The 21,970-nt window shown below is 39.5% G+C and overlaps 1 protein-coding gene across 7 annotated transcripts in view; it reads left to right on the plus strand.

The window, feature by feature from the left end:
• LOC134679035 (insulin-like growth factor 2 mRNA-binding protein 1) overlaps positions 1-21,970 on the plus strand; it is an 84,547-nt gene that overhangs the window by 57,582 nt on the left and 4,995 nt on the right. For 3 of the 7 annotated variants that reach the window (XM_063537839.1, XM_063537845.1, XM_063537843.1), the window contains 5 exons: positions 16,673-17,059; positions 17,150-17,393; positions 18,171-18,332; positions 19,116-19,319; positions 20,003-20,260. In XM_063537839.1, coding sequence (XP_063393909.1) covers positions 16,673-17,059; positions 17,150-17,393; positions 18,171-18,332; positions 19,116-19,319; positions 20,003-20,260 — 1,255 coding nt within the window. Of the gene's footprint in view, positions 1-3,750; positions 4,114-12,487; positions 12,659-16,672; positions 17,060-17,149; positions 17,394-18,170; positions 18,333-19,115; positions 19,320-20,002; positions 20,261-21,970 lie in introns of those variants that run through there. The other 4 variants (XM_063537841.1, XM_063537840.1, XM_063537842.1 and 1 more) reach the window with 3 other exon arrangements.

The raw sequence follows: 21,970 nt of genomic DNA on the forward strand, positions 1-21,970 counted from the left end.
GGAATTAAAAAACAGTTCTGTACTGGGGGAAAAAATGAAGTTTTAGTAATAATTATGGACGTTTCACTATTTCTGTAAAGTTTATTTATTTCTACAAACAGCTCAGTAATCCCAAATATAATTTCAACAAACAGATAATAGAAATTGCAAGAACTAATAGAAATTGCAATAGTCAATTTGTTCCTATTAGTTAACTCTCCTTGTCCCCGGATTAATTTTATTTTTGTAATTCTAAGTGTATTTTTGTTGTACTTTTCTCTCAGTGTAGTTATTATACTTTCTCTAGCCCGAATAACTTCAAGTTTTAGTTTGGACAAAACATTTATTTAATTAGTTTACTTAAAAAATCCGTAATGATGGCTAACATCTTCATTAATACCGTACGGTACGTGAAAAGCCTTATGTTGAAGGAATGAATAAAGAATAACTTTTAATATCAGTCTAAATTTTTTTGATTATTGCTAATATTTACAAAATAATTTCTATCGTAACATGCGGTTTCTGAACATATCAAATATGTGTAGAGTTAGACCAAGAAAAGTCGCGACGATTTTGATAGCACACGCAGTCAGTCAAACTTCTATGAAACTGTGATGTATAAATAACACTTGCACTGCGTGTGTGCCACCTATTCAAAATCGTTGCGGACTTCACCTGGTCTAACTCTAGATATTTAGAGCAATGTATATAACTACATAATTAACAGAAATTAAATTAAAACCCTTTATGTTATGTAAACCCTTTGTTTATACCCTAAACTCTAAAGTATGCCTTTGATTATGTTACTGTTATTATGTATTGTAATATCGATGGATATTTTTGGGTCAGCTTCCTGATACCAGGTTAAATGTAACAATAATAATGTAATCGAAAAATAAGTGTAGCTTCGCGCTGGCTTTAGCAAGCTGGCGGCACGGCACGGCAGCGATGATTGTGCAGCGTGCAGGCGGGCGCGGCTGGCGCTGCACCTGTCGGCAGGTGGCCCGCCTCGCACGTGCCGCCGCCGACAACCAATTTCTCTTTGTTCCTTGCTTTTTAATAGTACATTTACACTGAATTTTGCAAATTAGATACGTGTAGTATATGACTCGTATATGAGGCATTTAAAGTTTCGAGGTTTGAAAACATTTCTTTAGTTGCTTAGCACATATCTACAAGCTTGGCGTGGTTTTTAAACGACACCGTCCAAAATCCTTGAAATCGTCCACAATGCCATGTCGTCAGCCAATACCCATACCAATAGCCAAACAATTCCTAAATCGTCAACTTTCTCGTCCACTTTACTATTTTAACTACAGTCTCAGATCGTCTACATTCCTATTTTGACCACAGTGCCAGCTCGTCAACATTATTTTACCATCCATTATCCTGCATTATGAAAAGTTTTATTGGCCTGTCATTTTGATCTCCACCAATGCCAGCACTGTGTGGGGGATATAGAAATGTGGACGAGTTACGATTAGGACTATGGACCATATCGGAATGTGGTCATGATAGGAAAGTGACGTATGACACTTAGTGGACCATATGACAATAATGACTAGTTAAAAAGATGACGAAATAGGATCGTGGACGAAGCAGTCCTGAGCCGGGCTTCAGACAGAATTTTACACAAAAGCGTGAAAAGCGTACTATAGGTAAATACTTATAATATTCAACATGACTGATACAGATATAGAACCGTTTCCGAGATTCCTGAAATACATAAATATATATACAAGAATTGCTCGTTGAAAAGTATAAGGTATGTGTATTAACACATATATAATCCTCAGTAGTTACAACCGACTCACTTTGGCGGTAAATAGCGCGAATTTAAATATTGTACATTTTATCAGATCGTTTTCGTGAGAGAATCATTCGGAGATAGTAATTCGGCTATATCTATTTTCAAAACTTACAAAGATATACGAAAGGCAGTGGTATTTAAAGATGTACATACAAGCTTGCGGAGCATCGGATAATACCTACTAAATTTTCGAAAATCGATTGGTTTTTTTTTTTTGGAAAATTGGAAATGGTGTAGAAAAACCGGGCAAGTGCGAGTCGGACTCGCGCACGAAGGGTTCCGTACCATAATGCAAAAAAAAAACAAAAAAAAAAGCAAAAAAAAAAACGGTCACCCATCCAAGTACTGACCACTCCCGACGTTGCTTAACTTTGGTCAAAAATCACGTTTGTTGTATGGGAGCCCCATTTAAATCTGTATTTTATTCTGTTTTTAGTATTTGTTGTTATAGCGGCAACAGAAATACATCATCTGTGAAAATTTCAACTGTCTAGCTATCACGGTTCGTGAGATACAGCCTGGTGACAGACGGACGGACGGACGGACAGCGAAGTCTTAGTAATAGTGTCCCGTTTTACCCTTTGGGTACGGAACCCTAAAAATTACAAAATTTCCTGTTTTCGGGCATAAAGTATCTAGATTATTCTATAAACAAATAACGTAAATCAAAAAAAAGCTTCTGAGGCAGATAGATTGTCTATCGTCTGGAAAAATAAATTTTGAAATCAGTTGAAAACCGTGGGCAGGCAGGGAGGAGAGGCATTCAATGATAAGGGCACGCTTATCAACTGATAAGCACAGATTAGTTACCCCGAAGAGTGAGATTCGGCTTTATTTCCGAAAGTTACAAAGATAGACGGAAGGCATTGATGTCAAAAGCTGCATGAGTTGACGGGGTATCGTATAAATCGTATGTACCAAATGTTTGAAAACCGATACGTTATTTTTTTTTATATCGAAATTGGTGGGAAAAAACGACTAATATTCCGTATTTTCGGACAAAAAGTTGACTAGAGTCGGGTCCAAGATCTAGGATCTAGGGTCCATGGTCTAGGATCCAGGATCTAGGGTCTATAAAAAATACGGTTGTCTGTAAAGTCGATTTACGGACGATAATTTTGCGTGATAACGTCATAAGAAAACGTGGCCGTAACGTTAAAGGCTCCTTCCTCTACACGATGGGCCAATGCCGGCCACTCCAAGGGACGCATGTATGCGTTAGAAGGGAGCAAGTGATATTGTTATCTCATTCTACCGCATGGCTGTGTCCCTTGGAGTGGCCGGCGCTGGCCCATCGTGTAGAGGAGCCATAACATGGAGATCTGTCCACAACGTTACCATGGAGATCCATCCACGTGACACTTTTTCGTGCATGCTACCGGTGTTCATCGATTTATAAGACGATCACGTCAAAAAAATGGAACTCCGATTTAATTGAACGAGCAGAGGGTTGAACTATTTTTACATTTGTATTTGATTTGTAATGTTTTACAGTTGTTGGTATTCTCCTAGCGTTGGTGTGGTGAAAAAAATTGACTTTCACTTGGTAGCAAAGTTTGTTTGAATATTATTTTTTAAACGCTTTATTACTTAATTATTCATTAGGTAGAAACTTGTACATTGTTTTAAGTCAATACCTCCTACTCTTTGGCTACTGTCAAACATTCTCGCAAAAAAAAACCCCGATGTATGAAAATGATACAGACCCTACAGTCACACGCTATAAATTGGGTTGTCGTAGTTTTGACAGCTACATAAACATACGTGGGATTGACATTTTTCATAATGTTAGGTTTATAGCGTTTGTCAGTGCCGAACTGGTGGTACCGACACCGGTTATCGTTGTTTCGATTTTCAGTTCTGGAAGTTGTTTTATCGGCTGTGTCAAAACGTTGATAGTGCTCTGAGTAAGTAGGTAATGCGTAATGGAGTGAATGGTTTGTTATTTTTTTATCAGTGAGTGCGGGTGGGTGGCGGGTAGCGGGCGCCGTAGCGATGCAAGCCGGCTCGGTCTGAACGACGCGCTCTGCCCGCTCCGCACCGCACCACTCAGTCACACGGCAACATTCGCACTCGCGCTACAGGTCTCCTGCGAATCTACTCATTTCATCACTGACGCCAATTACTTTTGATGTACTTTCCAACTGCACTCGTCCGTGATTGTCGTTGGCTCTTAAGCAAACAAGCTTTATTTTATATAGTCTAATTACTTCGGACAGTTCAAATAGTGATATACTTGTCTAGTATTAGTTCTTGTGCGTCCAATTGGAGCGCGTGCTGTTTCACAACCGGCTAATGGCTTTCAGAATGGCGAGAAACCGCAGGTACGGATACGCAGTTGCATTTCTCTGATAGATTGCTATTGTCCGTTAGGTTACTGCTAGTGTGTAACCTGTATAGATGGACTATAATTGTAAAGGAGTTAATTAAATGCACATGAGCACGTGGTTCGTATTGGTAAAGTAAAATGGCGGCGGCTCGGTGCCGCCTGCCGGCAGTGCAGGCGCGCGGTGCTCGCTTCCTTCGTGATTCATTCGTACCTACAGAAACCGGCCGACCGGCTATTGATAAAACAGTTGCGTTACATAGTTCGCATGCAAAACCCACATTTAACTGTGTCTCCGAACAGATCACCGTGTTGTCCCCGTTGATCATGTACTTACGAGTAATGCTTCGTTGCAGTTTAGTTTACCTTGCTAACTGTTGTCATTCATACTCTGGTCAGTAATTTTAAGACAACTAAATTTGTACTCTTTCCAATATTGGTCACATAATCGTTTTTCTGACTTATGGTGAAGTAGGTTCAGTCAGAGGAAGGTAAAATTAGAAATATCAACTGAAAACTACATAAAATGAGATTTATGTAGTGTAGATCTTATTAGTCTTATTACTTAACTATTTCATGTGAATTTTAATTCCATATTCCAGCAAAAACCGAGAATCGTCGTCCATGGCGATCATTAATAATAAGCGCAAACTTGCTCGATAATGCCCTGGCCTTCGGGTTCATCCACAAATTAATTCTCACCCCCCCCCCCTAATTTCATCATTTTATTGACCCCCTCCCCAGTGTGGCGTAATTTCGAACTCACTGGTCATCTATTACCTTGCCTGGCTTGAAACAACAGCTGCAGTGCCGGATTTAGACATTTGCCGCCCGTAGGCTATGCCAATTTTGCCGCCCCTATCCACCTCGCTTATAGCTTTTTAAAGCATTTCCAATCAGAGACGTTTAATTAAATAGTACAACGCACCATAGTCACATTAAAATGCATATAAGGTAACGTCACTATTCTAGATACAGATTTATATGGGCTGTTATTGTCACTCAATGACGATGCGACCTCTTTATATTTTCCTGATCTGATCGGCGACCGATGGGTACTCCTGGGTTTTGGCCATTGAGAATCAAGGTGAGGCATTAGCAGTCAGGCTGGATATAGGTAAGGAGTTCGGTCGGATCTGGCATCGAGTCTGCTCAAGAGAATATGCTATACAAAAGGATCGCTAAAGCGCGAGCGTAGCAAGCGCGAAAATTTTCGATAGAAATAACGCAATTTGATAGAAAATGGTAAATGTTTAGGCTTCCGTACTTCAAAACGGAACCCATATTGGATCACTTTGTTGTCCGTTTGGCCGTCTATCTGTCTCAATATAAAGGGTCTTGACATGACAGAGGGCGGCAAAATCGACAAATAATGCTTGTTATTGAAATTTTACAAATAAATAGCGGTAAAATTCTGGTCAACCCTATCCGAATAGCAAATAAAATATTTTTTTAACCCAAAGGACCCCGCAGCAAACATAGGGAAAAAGTGGTTTCAGTTAAATCTCACGAAATTTTAGTATGATGTTAATTTGGCTCTCCTGATTATTTTTTTAAAAATAGAAAAATATATACTTGATTATTTCTGAAAGTATACTTCTGAGAGAATTGTGCCCATACAAAAAAATAATCAGGAGAACCAAATTAACATCATACTAAAATTTCGTGAGATTTAACTGAAACCACTTTTTCCCTATGTTTGCTGCGGGGTCCTTTGCCACCCCCTAAAATCTGCCGCCCTAGGCTTCAGCCTACTCAGCCTAGTGGTAAATCCGGCACTGAACAGCTGTGTCTATATTCATAGTAATGGGAAAAAGGCGACCTTGGGTAGTGGGAAGTAAATAATCATTGTTGTTTACGAATTAACATATAAAACACTTATTTTCTTTTACGATGTCATAACTTTCTAGATGATTGTTGGTACAGCGACTATTCTAAAAGACTAGTGTTCTAAAAGTTCTACGAGTGTAATCATTTCTATGCCCTCACACTAACCACAAAAGACCGATTTTTTTTAGCTCTCCCACATAAAACGTCGTCAATCGTCATCTTATCAGCCGAAACACATTTATGGTACAGGGTAGTTAACAGGCAACTTGTATTCGCGATTTCGAGTTTAGTTCTACAGTAAAAGTGGTTCAGTATGACATATTTTATACCTCGCATTTTGTGACTAAGGATTGGTTAGTTCTAATAAGACGTTGGCCTTGAGTGTGCATCCGATGCCATGTGACTTTCCTGCGATGACTTTATCCAGCAGTGTTGGCCGAACGTTAATTGCAATTGACCATTAACCAGTACAAATTGAACCGTAAACGGTAACGGAAGGTTACAGTTAACGGTTCAATTCGTACTGGTGAATGGTCAAGAATATTAAATTGCATTAAGGTTTCGGTCAAATCTGAGGGCCTACCGCGAACCACGTTCGACGTGTTGCCTCTCTCTCGCACTTATAAATTCGTACGTAAGTGTGACAGAAAGGCAACACGTCGGACGTGGTTCGCGGTAGGCCCTCTGTTATCCAGCCACTAACGTTCTGAGGATGTGAAGTGAGTTGCATGACGATGACGTAGCATGACCAAGCATTTAGGGATATTAGGCCAAATATCATTCAAAAGGCACTTACTAGCAAAACGTTTGAAAAACTTGAACCCAATCAAGGTTTATTTATTCATGTTTTTGAAAGCCTTGAAGTCGGTAAAATTAACTCACACACCTGGGATATAAAAACCGGGCAAGTGCGAGTCGGACTCGCGCACGAAGGGTTCCGTACCATAATTAAAAAAAAAACAATAAAAAAAACGGTCACCCATCCAAGTACTGACCACTCCCGACGTTGCTTAACTTTGGTCAAAAATCACGTTTGTTGTATGGGAGCCCCATTTAAATCTTTATTTTATTGTTTTTAGTATTTGTTGTTATAGCGGCAACAGAAATACATCATCTGTGAAAATTTCAACTGTCTAGCTATCACGGCTCGTGAGATACAGCCTGGTGACAGACGGACGGACGGACGGACAGCGAAGTCTTAGTAATAGGGTCCCGTTTTACCCTTTGGGTACGGAACCCTAAAAACGAATCGACTGACACTCAATCGATCTTCACATTGTATCCGTACCCGTAGGCCGTTCCGGTGTGCGAGCGGGATATCGTGATATACTTGCATAGCGCCGTCTCGCTCATGCACCGGAGCGGCCGGCGGATAAGCGTCACTGTGATAACCGCGTTACGCCTACGATAAAAACATACACATGTACAATAATAACTATGTATAATAAGTACAGTCAAGGAATTTAAATTCCGACCCATTTCGTACTTTGTCACAGTGACAACCGTATGAGGTCTCTAGCGGCTTTCATATTGATTGTCACTGTGACAAAGTACGAAATGGGTCGGAATTTAAATTCCTTGACTGTACATACCTATAAGGTAATACACCTACTAACAGCAAGACTTAACCCCTCATATGCTTAGACACGAATCCGTGCATGTGAATTTAAAATCTATTGTTTCGAATGTCAAGGTCACTGACAGGCCGCATACGGGGGGTTAACTGACAACCGGTGGACCTTGGGCTTTTTACAATAAGGTTTAGAAATTGACAGTTAACAGGGTAAACGAACGCTCGTAAAATATAATATATCCGTTAAAATCACTTGCCCTTCCCATAATCTGATAAAAATACCTACTTACTTGCTCATTAATACCTAGTTACATATTTATTCTGCCTTCCATCCTTAATGGCTCCTCTACACGATGGGCCAACGCCGGCAACACCACGGGATGTATTTATACGTTAGAGGGAGCAAGTGATATTGCTATTTCATTCTACCGCATGGCTGCGTCCCTTGGACTGGCCGGCGTTGGCCCATCGTGTAGAGGAGCCATAACGTGATTTCATTAAAGGCCTGCACTGTACACACACACCGGGTGCACGTGCAGGTGCGCGTTGTGATAAGTATACAAATACAGATCCTACCACTACCACCAGCTTTGACATTGACAGATACGCTCGCGTCTAAGTAACTTACTTTCTATGTATCTCGCTCGTACTCGCATATTAGTGCAAGCGAGATGTATAGAAAGTAATTTACGTAGACGCGAGTGTATCTGTCAATGTTAAAACTGGTGGTAGCCGTACTTATATCCATCCCGTGTGCTCTGGCCTTAAAAACTTTACTACCGTTCAGAAAAGAATAAACTTCTTACAAAACCGATGTTTTACAGCGGTTCAGGGACGTCTGTGGTGTGCTCGCAAAGGGACGTCAAGTTATGCCAACCCTAATAATTGCTCGGAGCAAAGCTGAGCCGAACGGAGCCGAGAATGCCCGAACGGTCTAGTTTCATCCCAATGAGTCCTATTGGAGTGTATTATGTTATGTGATATCATAATATGTTAATGATTTATGAAATATCTATGGTAGCAAAAATGTAAATTTTTTTTAAGTACATATACACGGTGTAACATGAGTAGACGTGTGCGCCGATTAAAAAATGATTGGCGGCGGCGATTGCCAAAAAATCGGCGGCGGCGGCGTGTTTTCGGCGTGAAATCGGCGTGACCTTGACTTTCAAGTTTCTTAAGAAAAATCATTAATTTGTTGTATTTCTTGAAAATTTGATCAATGCAGGTTGCTGGTCAATGAACTACGTATAGTTTGAATATGCTGTGAGTAAAATAAGGTTTGTTAATGAATATAGGATAGGTATAATAACTTGATTGCCCTAGTAACTGGCTTTCATTAAGAGGTTTTCTGCTCCCAATGACCTTCGATCCAATCTGTAACTCTCGGTTTTCTCAAGCTTTCCATGGCTTATCATATTAAAATGACGTACTTTTTACTTTAACAAAACAGAACTTCATACATCCTTGACATTTGCTAGACATAGTAAACTGCTGTGGCTTCTTTTTAATGGTTTTCTTGTCGTACAAGCACCAGGCTTACTGAGACGTATCTTCTTTCTCGTTTTCTCATGGCCGAGGCTCGCGACCACATCTAATTTGTCCCCATTTCGTGCAGTCATAAGCCGTATGGACTGCACGGTGCAGACTGCTACAAGCCGACCTCTTCATAGCATTCGACCATCTCACACATGTTCCATCTCGAGCACGTTTGCCATTCATTCGGCTTAAATTAATGTGTTTCTCCACATCATGCGTTAGATAATATATCCGAAGAAGCTAAGGGCTCACCCATGGCATGTTTGGAATAGATGAGTGGCGATATAGAGCTCTTTCAGAATGGAGAAGTTTGTTCTTCTAGCTGTCCAAGGTATAAGCAGCACTAGCAGCAGTTTTCTTTCGTTCGTTAACAGTTGACGATGACTACTTAAGGTTACTCAGTTACTTTAATTGGTGTGTCTAATAGTTTCTGCAACTGGCTATTCAGGTTCATTTAATTAATGATTGATGTATATTTGACAACTGTAACATAAATAATACAAAAAAATCTATATTGTAATTCAAAAACCAACTTAGAATAGCTAATTAACAACACTCAAGGTCACGCCGATTTCACGCCGATCATTTATCGGCGGCGGCGGCGTGGTCAAAAAGCCCGGCGGCGGCGGCGCGCCGGCGCGGCGCACACGTCTAAACATGAGTAAACCGAATAATTTTAACCACGCATTTCTGAGGTCAAAAGAAGTAAAAAATGTAATATAAGTTTAGGTCAATTTCGCAAAAAAAAAATTTTTTTTTGGTTAATTTTTTCAATTTTTTGAGTGTATTTGTACATAAAAAATAAATGTTATTGGCAAACTTGTCACTTAAAATTGATTTTTAATTTTTTTTTTTTGTAGAACCTACTTTTTGCAAGGTTTTACTTGTCACTTTTTGACATCTATCAATAAGGATATTTAGACTACGTCCCATAGCAGCAACATCACCATCAAAAAGGCCTTTTACACTATGTAACAATAAAAACTTGTTTTTTTTTTATTAATAATATCTCTGAAACTAGGCGAATATCAAAAAAGTTTATAGGACATTTTTGTCTCTAAATATGATCGGGAATACGCTGTTAAAATTATTCGGTTTACTCATGTTACACCGTGTATATTTTCTATGGCCCTAAAGAAGGCCCCATCTTAAAAGCGACCGCTATATTTTGGTATCTTGCTTGAAACCGAAATAGTAAACTGTCCCTATTTTTTATTAATTCCGTTAATTCGATTATCAGCCGAATGAGTTTAGTACCAACTATGCGTAGTAATCGTACCTAATACCCAGTACCTTAGGAAATTAGGGGGGGATGGGAAAGGGGGCGCGTGCGTGCACAATCCGCGGCTCCAGGACGCTGAACAATGAGAGTTGTGAATGGCGCTCGGCGCGGTAGTGGGGATGCGCGGGGTGCTTGCCCGGCGCGGCTTGCGTAGCGAGTGACGTGCGCGTTGAGGGCATGTGTATGCGGTGATGTCATCTCCGCTCCGCCATTTTGTGCCGAGTCGCTTGCATATCGATGCTTTCCGATTCCATTTATTTTACATTTACGGAAATACTCTAAATTACTAATTTTGGTAAAATTTACACAAAATAATTTTAACACGCTCCCCATAAATCTCTGGCATAGCTATGGATTTGACGTACATCGTAGAGTAGGAATTAATCAGGGGGCCGATTTTTGAATTTCGGTCGCTCGATTTCGTCACTCGAAAATCGGTGGAAAACGACGAAATGCAAATTTTTGAAATACGTGCGATCGAAATTTGGAATCTATTGGTATTGACCACTCGATTTCAATTCTATTAGTAGAATTTAAATGCCTAGTGGTGGAGATATTATTTAATGAAATACACGAAATCGAGTGGTCGAATTTCAAAAATCGGCGCCCAGGGGTTTTGGATGTAAAAGAGGCTAAGACCAGGCGCGGCTCACTCCGCGATTTCGTCGCTTTGCTAAAAAATACATCCATTCCACACCAATTTTGAGGAAAACCATAAGCCGCGTGTGGCGCTGTCGCCACCTAGCGGCCATATCTGTGCTGATCGTAACAGACGCGTTTTGCTAGAGAGTCTTTTGTACCTAGTACTATTACTTATTCTGTGCTAAGGCTAACATTCAGAATGTTTTGTTGTAAATAGAAGAGATAAAGCGCACCGTGGTATAGCCACGGGTACGGGAAGCGCGGAGTCACTGGCTAGGCTAATTCAATTAAGCATCTCTTTTATTTTTGTAGCGGCTTTCCTCACGGCACCGGCAGTCACCGTAACATGGCAGTTTACGTAGTCATCTACTTATTTTTCTAGAAATACTAACAACTTTTGGGATAATTCGAATATTTACGAGGATTAAAAGTGTCCCAAGTTTTCGATACAAAATTTTGAGATGGTTTTCTGACGGTCCATAGAAAATGTATGTGAAAATCCGTCTTAAAACTGACAATTTCTTACGGACATTTTTTTTTATAATCTAGTCCTCGAGATTCTGCGTAGAAAAACCCAATAGTTGTGGGTTTTTCGGTAAAAGCAAATGACACATTTATATCTGAAATTAACCACCGAATTAATAATTAGATCTAGAAATATATTCCTGGTAAGGACGCGTGAGCTTGAGAAAATAAAATAGTAAGTTGCGTCTAAGCTAACAAGTAACACTGTATCGAGTTTGCATTTGCAGCGACGAAGTGTTATGGTGGTGCCAAATGGTTGTGGTTTGCCAAATCGATCTGACTCCATCAATTAGAATCTGTTAAGAGGTTAAATGTTAAAACCTTCGTTACTATTTTGGTACCTAATCCCGAAATGTTATTGATTGTAAAGAGATGTACAATCTAAAACTAGTTTGAAAGCTAACCATCTATTTCAGCTGTATGGAAGTTGTTAAATGCAAGCATACATTTTGTTTAAAATATGATCCACGTAAGAAAAATCTGAAGACTTGAAAAAGTTATAGGGTTCTCTATTCGTACGTATCGTCGTTCGTATTCGTATACAGTCACATTTCGTTGTTAGTTTTTGATTAGTCTTAAATTCGCTATTCTTAAGGGTTATGAGTGTTATGACTTATGACTAATGATTCATACAAATTTCATAGTGGTTACCTATCTATAAAATTCGACATTGGTGGCAAGTGCGGGGCGGTACGGGCGGAGTCTTGCCATCTATTGTAATAGTAAGATTTTAATAACGAGTACCACGGTATTCAGGTAAATTGGACGACTGAGATATAAAAAAAGGAAAAACTTAATTTCTTAACAATGTCGCTTCATATTACAACATACATATGTATATTATCAAATTATCACAACTTATCCAATACACTCCACACCATATTGTAAAGAGTTGAGGTCAAAATGCTTATAAGAAAATAGTTTGTTGATGATTGTTTAGCAATAAATGGTCTACATTGGTGGTTATGTCGCTTCTCGCAGCCGATCATCCAAGGTCCTCATCAGTGGTCTACCGCTGCACATTCGTTTCGACAACATCGACGCCCTGCTCTCGCAGTACGGCAACGTGCAACATTGCGACAAAGCCAACTCGCGCGATGCCAACACCCAAGCGGTGTTTATCACCTTCGAGACCTCGGAGCAAGCGCAACAGTGAGTATCACCGCTTCATGCAACTAACTGGGATGCACATTATTTCTGGTTTTAAACCCATTGCAATGCTTGGCTTTTTATTACTTTCTCTTCCTCTATCCGATCCGATCGAACGTTGCATGATTCTGTCGGCTGATATTCTCATACTGCTCTTTGTGGTCTTTAGATTGACTTTTTAGTAATATGTCGTTATTTCGGCAATTAACATTTGTTATTATATGTAATCATTCCAGTAATTCTATCATTACAATGTGTATCTTCACAATAACTGCAGAATTGGTTCATAAGGTTAAATAAAACGTTATTACATTCCAATAAGATTAGTTGAAGTTGTGATCAAAAACGTAGTGGTTATAGAAGCTTATTTTTGAGGTACTTAAAAATTTACTTCAGTTCGATTACTTACCCGAGTTTACTCGGCTTCAGCGCGCGGCAGTAACCTAATAATAATATAACAATTATAAATCTTATATAATTCATTATAATAAGTATATTGACTTTCAAGCTTCATGTATTTTAATTACTTACAATAAAATTACTGTATAAGTAGTCGGTTTCGTGTAATTAGGTGCTTGTAAAACTAAGGAGCATAGGGATTTATTCGGCAGCTACACTGGCGCGGCCCCTCTGTTCTGCAGTGCAGCTTCGTAACCATTTAACCTCTTGCAGTTTCTCTTAGAAATGTATAAATGACAGATGGCCGCCTCAGCGAGCTAACTATACTATCTTTGCATTCGGTGTTGGTTTGGTATTGCACCGTAATTAGGATAATCTTGGATGGAGATGGGTATATGTAATTGTAGAAACGCACGTGCATATAATTATTATGAAGGTAGAAAAGTAATACATGCATGTACATTTTAAATGTTGAATGGGTTGTAGTATTCTAGCATCGGCAAACGGAAATATTGAAGATCAGAGCAAAGTTTCTACGAAAAGCTGCCCTATCTGCCAGTTACTTATTACGGTTACTTTACTTTAGTTATTCGACAATATCTCCTAGTGATAAGTGACTACCATCATTTTTATGTTTACTTTGCAAATTAAAGTGTTAAGTTTTCTAATGGGCGTGCGTTTTCGTGCACATGGCGTGTTGCTTTCGAATTTGTATGTGCCATGCTGAAAAAGCTGATGTTCACGTAGGAACGAAAGTTAAGTTGACGATAACTAATTAATATTAAATTGCCTATTGTTGGCTGGCACTATACGAGGCATAGCCGCGCATCGAAATTATGTTACGTGTAGGTACTATAAGCGGCTTAGCTACTCGTATTATTTTTAGCACCCGTGTACTCTAACGGCGACGTGTTCTAGGGGGCGACGGGTCATACACGAATCATGTAGGGAATGAGTGAGATATCGTGCAAAGTTATGTAAATTTTCAGATCGAATACCTATCCAATATTGTAATGACTTGATTGTGTGTGTGTGATCCCATCAAAAACATAAATGTAAAAAAGGAGAGCCAAGTTCAATACAAAAATTATGCTTGGCTGTGGGGTTCGCCGCAAAAAGAATGGAGATTTAAATGAGTGCCAAGTTCTATGCAAAATCCAAATATGTATTTATAGGAACAAAATAACATTATAAACAAGTATTAAACTCTATTTCTTTGCTTTATTGGATACCTATAACAATTGCTGTTATTTAAAAAAAATGCGAGATCTTAAAGCAGGTTAGATTTGACTTGGCCAGTTTTCATTACATCAGTCATTTTATAAAGTTATTCAACATATATATTTTGTAATTCTGATAAAAACTGGCCAAGCCAAATCTAACCTACTTTAAGATCTCGCATTTTTTTTAAATAACAGCAATTGGTATAGGTATCCAATAAAGCAAAGAAATAGAGTTTAATACTTGTTTATAATGTTATTTTGTTCCTATAAATACATATTTGGATTTTGCATAGAACTTGGCACTCATTTAAATCTCCATTCTTTTTGCGGCGAACCCCACAGCCAAGCATAATTTTTGTATTGAACTTGGCTCTCCTTTTTTACATTTATGTTTTTGATGGGATATCAATACTTTTTGTAAAGAAAACTAGGCAGGTATTGAGATTTAATGTTTTTTCTTGTGTTTCCGCTGCATGTTTTTTACTTCTGTTCTTTGTATTAATTATGTGGTGCCGCGCGCCGCCAACGACACACCGTTGGCCGGTTGTTTAGCGCGTATTACAGGTTTTTTGTATGGGGACGCCCCCTATTTTTTAACTTTTTTTATTTTTAGATTTTTTCCTACGCTTACACACAATTACCGAGCTGGATTCCAAATTTCATCCTTCTAGGTCATCTGGAAGTAGGTTAGGTTTAGGTACTATATGTCAGTCACAATAAAAAAGAAATTTGTATGGGAACCCCCCCTATTTATTAACTTTTTTTTGTTTTTAGATTTTTTCCTACGCTTACACACAATAACGGAGCTGGATTCCAAATTTCATCCTTCTAGGTCATCTGGATACTTCCACCTACTGGTTAGGTTTAGGTACTTATGTCAGTCACAATAAAAAATGGTTTTTTTTGTATGGGGACCCCCCCTATTTTATAACTTTTTTTAATTTTTAGTTTTTTTCCTACGCTTTCACACAATAACTGAGCTGGATTCCAAATTTCATCCTTCTAGGTCATCTGGAAGTAGGTTAGGTTTAGGTACTTATATGTCAGTCACAATAAAAAATGGTTTTTTTGTATGGGGACCCCCCCCTATTTTATAACTTTTTTTAATTTTTAGATTTTTTCCTACGCTTTCACACAATAACTGAGCTGGATTCCAAATTTCATCCTTCTAGGTCATCTGGAAGTAGGTTAGGTTTAGGTACTATAGGTATGTCAGTCAGTCTTAAAATTTACGACTTTTTGACCTTCATATCTTTATAACCGTTTGAGCTAGCTTCATGAAATTTGGGCTTCTAGATGTCCTTATGGATATAATTAAACACACGTAGTTTTATGTGTTTACGTTAAAGATGTTTTGAGTTATAGAAGGGTCAAAAGTGGCACCAAGTGGTTCGTGTAATATTACACTTGGCGCTGGCTAGCCAGTTCCTTTGCTTGAACTTGGCTTGACACGCTGCCGCGTGTCTAGATGTGGTGCCGCGCGCCGCCAACGACACACCGTTGGCCGGTTGTTTAGCGCGTATTACAGGTTTTTTATATGGGGACCCCCCCTATTTTTTAACTTTTTTTATTTTTAGATTTTTTCCTACGCTTACACACAATTACCGAGCTGGATTCCAAATTTCATCCTTCTAGGTCATCTGGAAGTAGGTTAGGTTTAGGTACTATATGTCAGTCACAATAAAAAAGAAATTTGTATGGGAACCCCCCCTATTTATTAACTTTTTTTTGTTTTTAGATTTTTTCCTACGCTTACACACAATAACCGAGCTGGATTCCAAATTTCATCCTTCTAGGTCATCTGGAAGTAGGTTAGGTTTAGGTACTTATATGTCAGTCACAATAAAAAATGGTTTTTTTTGTATGGGGACCCCCCCTATTTTATAACTTTTTTTAATTTTTAGATTTTTTCCTACGCTTTCACACAATAACTGAGCTGGATTCCAAATTTCATCCTTCTAGGTCATCTGGAAGTAGGTTAGGTTTAGGTACTATAGGTATGTCAGTCAGTCTTAAAATTTACGACTTTTTGACCTTCATATCTTTATAACCGTTTGAGCTAGCTTCATGAAATTTGGGCTTCTAGATGTCCTTATGGATATAATTAAACACACGTAGTTTTATGTGTTTACGTCAAAGATGTTTTGAGTTATAGAAGGGTCAAAAGTGGCACCAAGTGGTTCGTGTAATATTACACTTGGCGCTGGCTAGCCAGTTCCTTTGCTTGAACTTGGCTTGACACGCTGCCGCGTGTCTAGATGATCTTAACAAATGTCTGAACACAATCCAATAATCAAAGGCAATGTTTAAGGCAAAGATTTTGTCACATAAAGCAAATGTATTTACAAAATATTCCATGCAGCAAGTGTTGATCACGTTAACTTAATTGTTCCAGGGCCATCAACGGTTTGAACGGTTACGAGTTGGAAGGAAGTCGTATGAAAGTGGAGGCGGCAGAGCAAAATGCGCGAGGTGGACGACGCGGGCGTCCGGGCGGCGGCCGCGGCGGCGGCGGCGCCAGCGGCGGCGGCTCACGGCCCACGGACTTCCCGCTGCGGCTGCTGGTGCAGAGCGACATGGTGGGCGCCATCATCGGCCGCCAGGGCAGCACTATCCGGCTCATCACGCAGCAGAGCCGCGCTCGCGTCGACGTGCACCGCAAGGACAACGTCGGCTCCTTAGAGAAGGCCATCACCATCTATGGCAACCCTGAAAACTGCACTAATGCATGCAAGAGAATACTTGAGGTCATGCAGCAGGAGGCCAACAACACAAATAAAGGGTAACCTGATGATACATTTGTGACTTTTAAAAGATGCGTGTTATGTAAGTTATGTTATTCGTAAAATAATATTTGATCAATTTTTTTCAGGGAAATATCGCTGAAAATCCTAGCGCATAATAATTTAATTGGGCGCATCATAGGAAAAGGCGGCACTACAATCAAGAGAATCATGCAGGAAACCGACACAAAGATCACGGTGTCCTCCATCAATGACATCAACAGTTTCAACCTCGAACGTATCATAACTGTGAAGGGAACCATTGAAAATATGGCAAAGGCGGAGTCACAAATTTCAGCAAAGTTGCGCCAGAGCTATGAAAATGATTTGCAGGTAATACATAGTGACCAGTAATAGTACATTATTGTCGAGGCTCGGAAGTAGCTACTTGCAGGCTGAGGATTCGTTTTAAACGGACGACCTTGGGAGTCCGTTTAATTGAATCCGAAGCCAGCAAGTAGCCTTCCAGCCGAGTCATATATAGTGCTTTTCTCAAAAATGGTGCAAGAAATATAAATATCATAGAAATATTTTACAAAAGCAACGTTCTTACGTATATATTTTCACAGAAAAGAGCCTTTGCCGCCTTTTTATTTTTTTAATAAAAAAAAATAGAAGTGTATTTTTCTGCCGAAAATACGCAAACCTATTTGAGACAGCTAAATAGTCGCGGTACTAATCATCTGTTTGGCTGTTTAATGGGCCTGTGCCTTCATTTGATATGGCCATTTCGACTTTTAAAAAGTTTGGAACACGACAAATAATGAAATTTATATGCAACATTGCAGTCCCAAAATCGAGACTGCAATGTTTTTAACTTTTTAATTTTTGACTGACCATAAACTACGCGCTTCGCGACCTATTTTTTAGACAGCAAAGTCGACTTTGCCGTCCATTTTTGAGAAAAGGAGTTTTCCTACATTTGTTAAAGCGAAACTGCATTAGTTCGATCAGGAATGACCGTCAATAACCAAACAGCAACCCTCCAAACTCAAATTTCTTCCATAATATCTTAACTTCCAGTCTTGCTGCATCGACAAAAGTGGAAACTGCTTAAAGACAAATCTATTTTAGTACTGTAATAGGTATATTATTATTTTGGTTTATTAGGTGCTGGCGCCTCAAAGCATAATGTTCCCGGGTCTGCACCCGATGGCGATGATGTCGACCGGGCGCGGCGGCTTCTGCGGCGCCACGCCGCCGTTCCCGCCACCCATCTACGCCCCCATGGCTGGCCAGGGCGGCGCGCAGCAGGGGGCTGGCGACTCGCAGGTATCATCTCGGCAACGATTCTCACTACATCATTATCAGAGTTGACAATTTATCGTAAAAATAAGTATTGTATGGGGCTATTTATGGACAGCCCTACGGAACATGATACATTTCTTTTAACAATTTTGAACTGCAGTTTTTGAGTATAATATGGACATTTTATAAAGATACTGTGTACCTCATATGAGTTTAATATCTTGTCCAATTTTGAGATTTGGTAGTTATACAATCCCAAATAGTTCTCCAATAGAATGCGGCGCGTTTGCCAGGTTTGGACGAACCCTGACAAGCCCTGTACTTTTGAACTCTTGGTTTCGCTCCTTACTGTAGCAATCTAGTTGCCTACTCGAAAAAAATGGGTTTCTGTTTAGAATTTATTTTTATGAACACCACACGTATAAGAAAATTTTACAGAGAAGTTTGCGCACCAATAGTATATTGTCGTACATATTTCGTATGTAGAAAATATTAAATTGTTTTAAAATCGAACGAATCAAAACAAATGCATTACTGTTACAATTGAAAAAGATTAACACATTCTTTGCCAAAGTTTTCGTAGCGCTACGCTCGTAGCCAATCCCAGCGTTTTCCAGCTTTGTAGAGGAAAGTGACTACGAATAGCCCGGCACTCAATGTGTTAACACTATCCTATATATCCTGTGTTTGTTGTTCAGACGTCTTTGATGACGGCTGTGTGCCTCGATTCTCACTGTTGTATCATGTGTATGAAAACTTAGTCAGGCCTTTCTTCCTTATCTTATTCTTAATATGTTGGCGGAACAGGAGACCACGTACCTGTACATCCCTAACAACGCGGTGGGTGCCATAATCGGCACGAAGGGCTCTCACATTCGCAACATCATCCGGTTCAGCAACGCGTCCGTGAAGATCGCGCCCCTGGAGCAGGACAAGCAGGTGGAGGGCCAGAACAACGCGCAGCCCGAGCGCAAGGTCACCATCGTCGGCAGCCCGGAGGCTCAGTGGAAGGTGAGCCTTGCTTTCACTGTTGCACAGACCTCACCAGGGAAACCTGACATTCTCTGAATATTAGTTATTCCTCATCATTATTCAAACATGATACTTAAGACTTGAGATTATTATTACCAGACATCTTAACTTTTACAGCATTTTTGGTGCAGCGGAGTGGTGTTAACGGAATCGGTATAAACAATTGAGTCTTATAGTAGCAAAGTCAGAAACATCCACTTCAACTAAAGTTATTTATTACACTTCTTATAAGTTAAACATTAAGGTTGTAATTATTTCATCAGTGTGGATGTTGCTGACTTTGCTTCGATATGACTCAATTTCAACCCTAATGATTAACCTTAATTTACCATTTCAGTTGGAATTATCGATACCAATTCCGTTAACACCACTCCGCTGCGCCAAAAATCCTGTAAAAGTTACGATGTCTGATTATTACAATAGGTACTTGTATAGTTATTTAATCACGTAATTGATCTGAAATGTCAAACAGGCACTCTAGCTTGCCTCTGATTATGCTAAAGACTCCGTCGCGTTTTGCGGGCGGCGCGTGAGCGGGGCGCGCCGCTTTTACATATAAAACATTCACGCCCTGCCCGGAAAACGCGCCTGTATGACGGAACATTTATACACAAGAAGTCTGTTCGATGTACGTGTATAAAGTGGACCTTTATAACTTGCAGGCTCAATACCTTATCTTCGAGAAAATGCGAGAGGAAGGGTTCATGTCGGGGTCAGACGACGTGCGGTTGACCGTGGAGATCGTGGTGGCGTCGTCGCAGGTGGGGCGCATCATCGGCAAGGGCGGGCAGAACGTGCGCGAGCTGCAGCGCGTCACCGGCTCGCTCATCAAGCTGCCCGAGCAGCCGCAGCAGCAGGGCCAGCCGCCGCAGGACCACGACACCACCGTGCACATTGTCGGCCCCTTCTACAGCGTCCAGGTACCATCCTATTTTACCATTTCAATGATTACCTTTTCCACTCTAACTCACTGAACTTCACTAAAACTGTGGGTTGTGGAATAATTGTCAAGTTAGGAATTTTCTTTTTTACTCAGAAATTCTTATGGGTTATCTTGCATCGTGTTAAATTAGTCTATTTAGGAATTGAGTTTTAATTACGCGCCTATAGTTTAATGATTTAACGCGCATCGCTCGTTGTTTCTGATGATCCACATATTCTTTTAGGTTATCGTCAGTTTTATAATATTGCACTGCGAACTATCTACATTAATATTGTGTGTCATATTACACCATGTAGTCACAAAGTCCACATGTTATATACCTATGTATCTTACGTAACTATATTATAAATATTATAAGGAGATGTCCGTGTTGAAGATTGTTTGTGAATCGTGTCTAAGATAAGTATACCTAGAGTTTAAATATTAATGTGCAATGCGAACTCGTTTCTTTGTTAACATGGCACAGTGTGGCGTTACTAAGGTTTTGACATTTTGTAGCAACCGCCTGAAGCCGGGTGAGCCACGTAAAGGAGTATGCTCAATACTTCAGAATGAGCTTATGAAACTGCTCTACATTATGGCCATGGCCTTTAGTGATAAATGGCTTTTGGCAACTGGATAGGTGAGTGTTACTTTCGTATTGGTTTGACTCATAGAACACTTGCGAATGTTTTAAATGGATATAGTTGGTAGGACATTTTTTTTGCCTTGATATTAGTATTAACGTGGTAGTGGACTTTTGTGACTACATGTGAGTTTTTTCTCCACAGCAAACGTAGTGTACACTCGCCTTGCGAAATATTGGAGCGGCCAACGTACTCACAAATAAGTATCTTATCACTCCTGTATTTTGAAGGCGTTAGAGTGCGTGTACGGAAATTTTTGAGCTTCTCGGCCGCTCCGATATATCTGACTACGACTGTACCATCAACCAGTTTTTACACCTAAGTTAACTAGGTTAACCATTTACATATATTTCTTACGTGTTTTTCATAAGCTCCATAACATTTATAAAATTATAACAGCTTTGGCCACAAGTCTTTAGAAAAGCTTCTTTTTTTTCTACCTCAACTAGTAAACAATAAGAAAATGAAAGACAACACCAATGTAATCGATACCAGTATGGTTTTTAAATACCAAAGAAAATTTAGAAGGAATATTATCAAAGTAAATTATTTAGTCTGTATATTTGCTGCCATCTTTCGACAAAAATGATTAACACTTTTAGAACGCCATTTGACTTAGATCCTTATTTTTTCACTGATATGTGTTAAATTTGTTAAATGTCAAAAAGTATCGTCATCTAGTCGAGAATAGGCTAGGGTATGGTGCCATATTTTCGAGTGATGTCGCCATTCCTTTGGCCTACACTCGAGATATTTCAAATATAACAAATTTTTGTCAGTTAATGTACTGACTACATAGTTTATTTTGTCAATATTCCTCCATTTTAATTTCTCTTTGTTAGTACTAAATTATTTCGACACCCTTAAACTTGGCGTTTGATAACTAGGTTAGGGAATTTGGTCCCAAATTAAATATTATAAAAAGCCTTACTTTTGATCGTTGAGTCAGTATCAGTAGTAGTGACTAGAACAACGCACCAAAAGTATCAGCCACACTCTGATACTTTTTCATTTGAAAATATATCAAAACTATCTTCTAAAAATATAGAAGGCGAAAATAA

Source organism: Cydia fagiglandana, chromosome Z (assembly GCF_963556715.1).
Source record: "Cydia fagiglandana chromosome Z, ilCydFagi1.1, whole genome shotgun sequence".
NCBI classification, from domain to species: domain Eukaryota; kingdom Metazoa; phylum Arthropoda; class Insecta; order Lepidoptera; family Tortricidae; genus Cydia; species Cydia fagiglandana.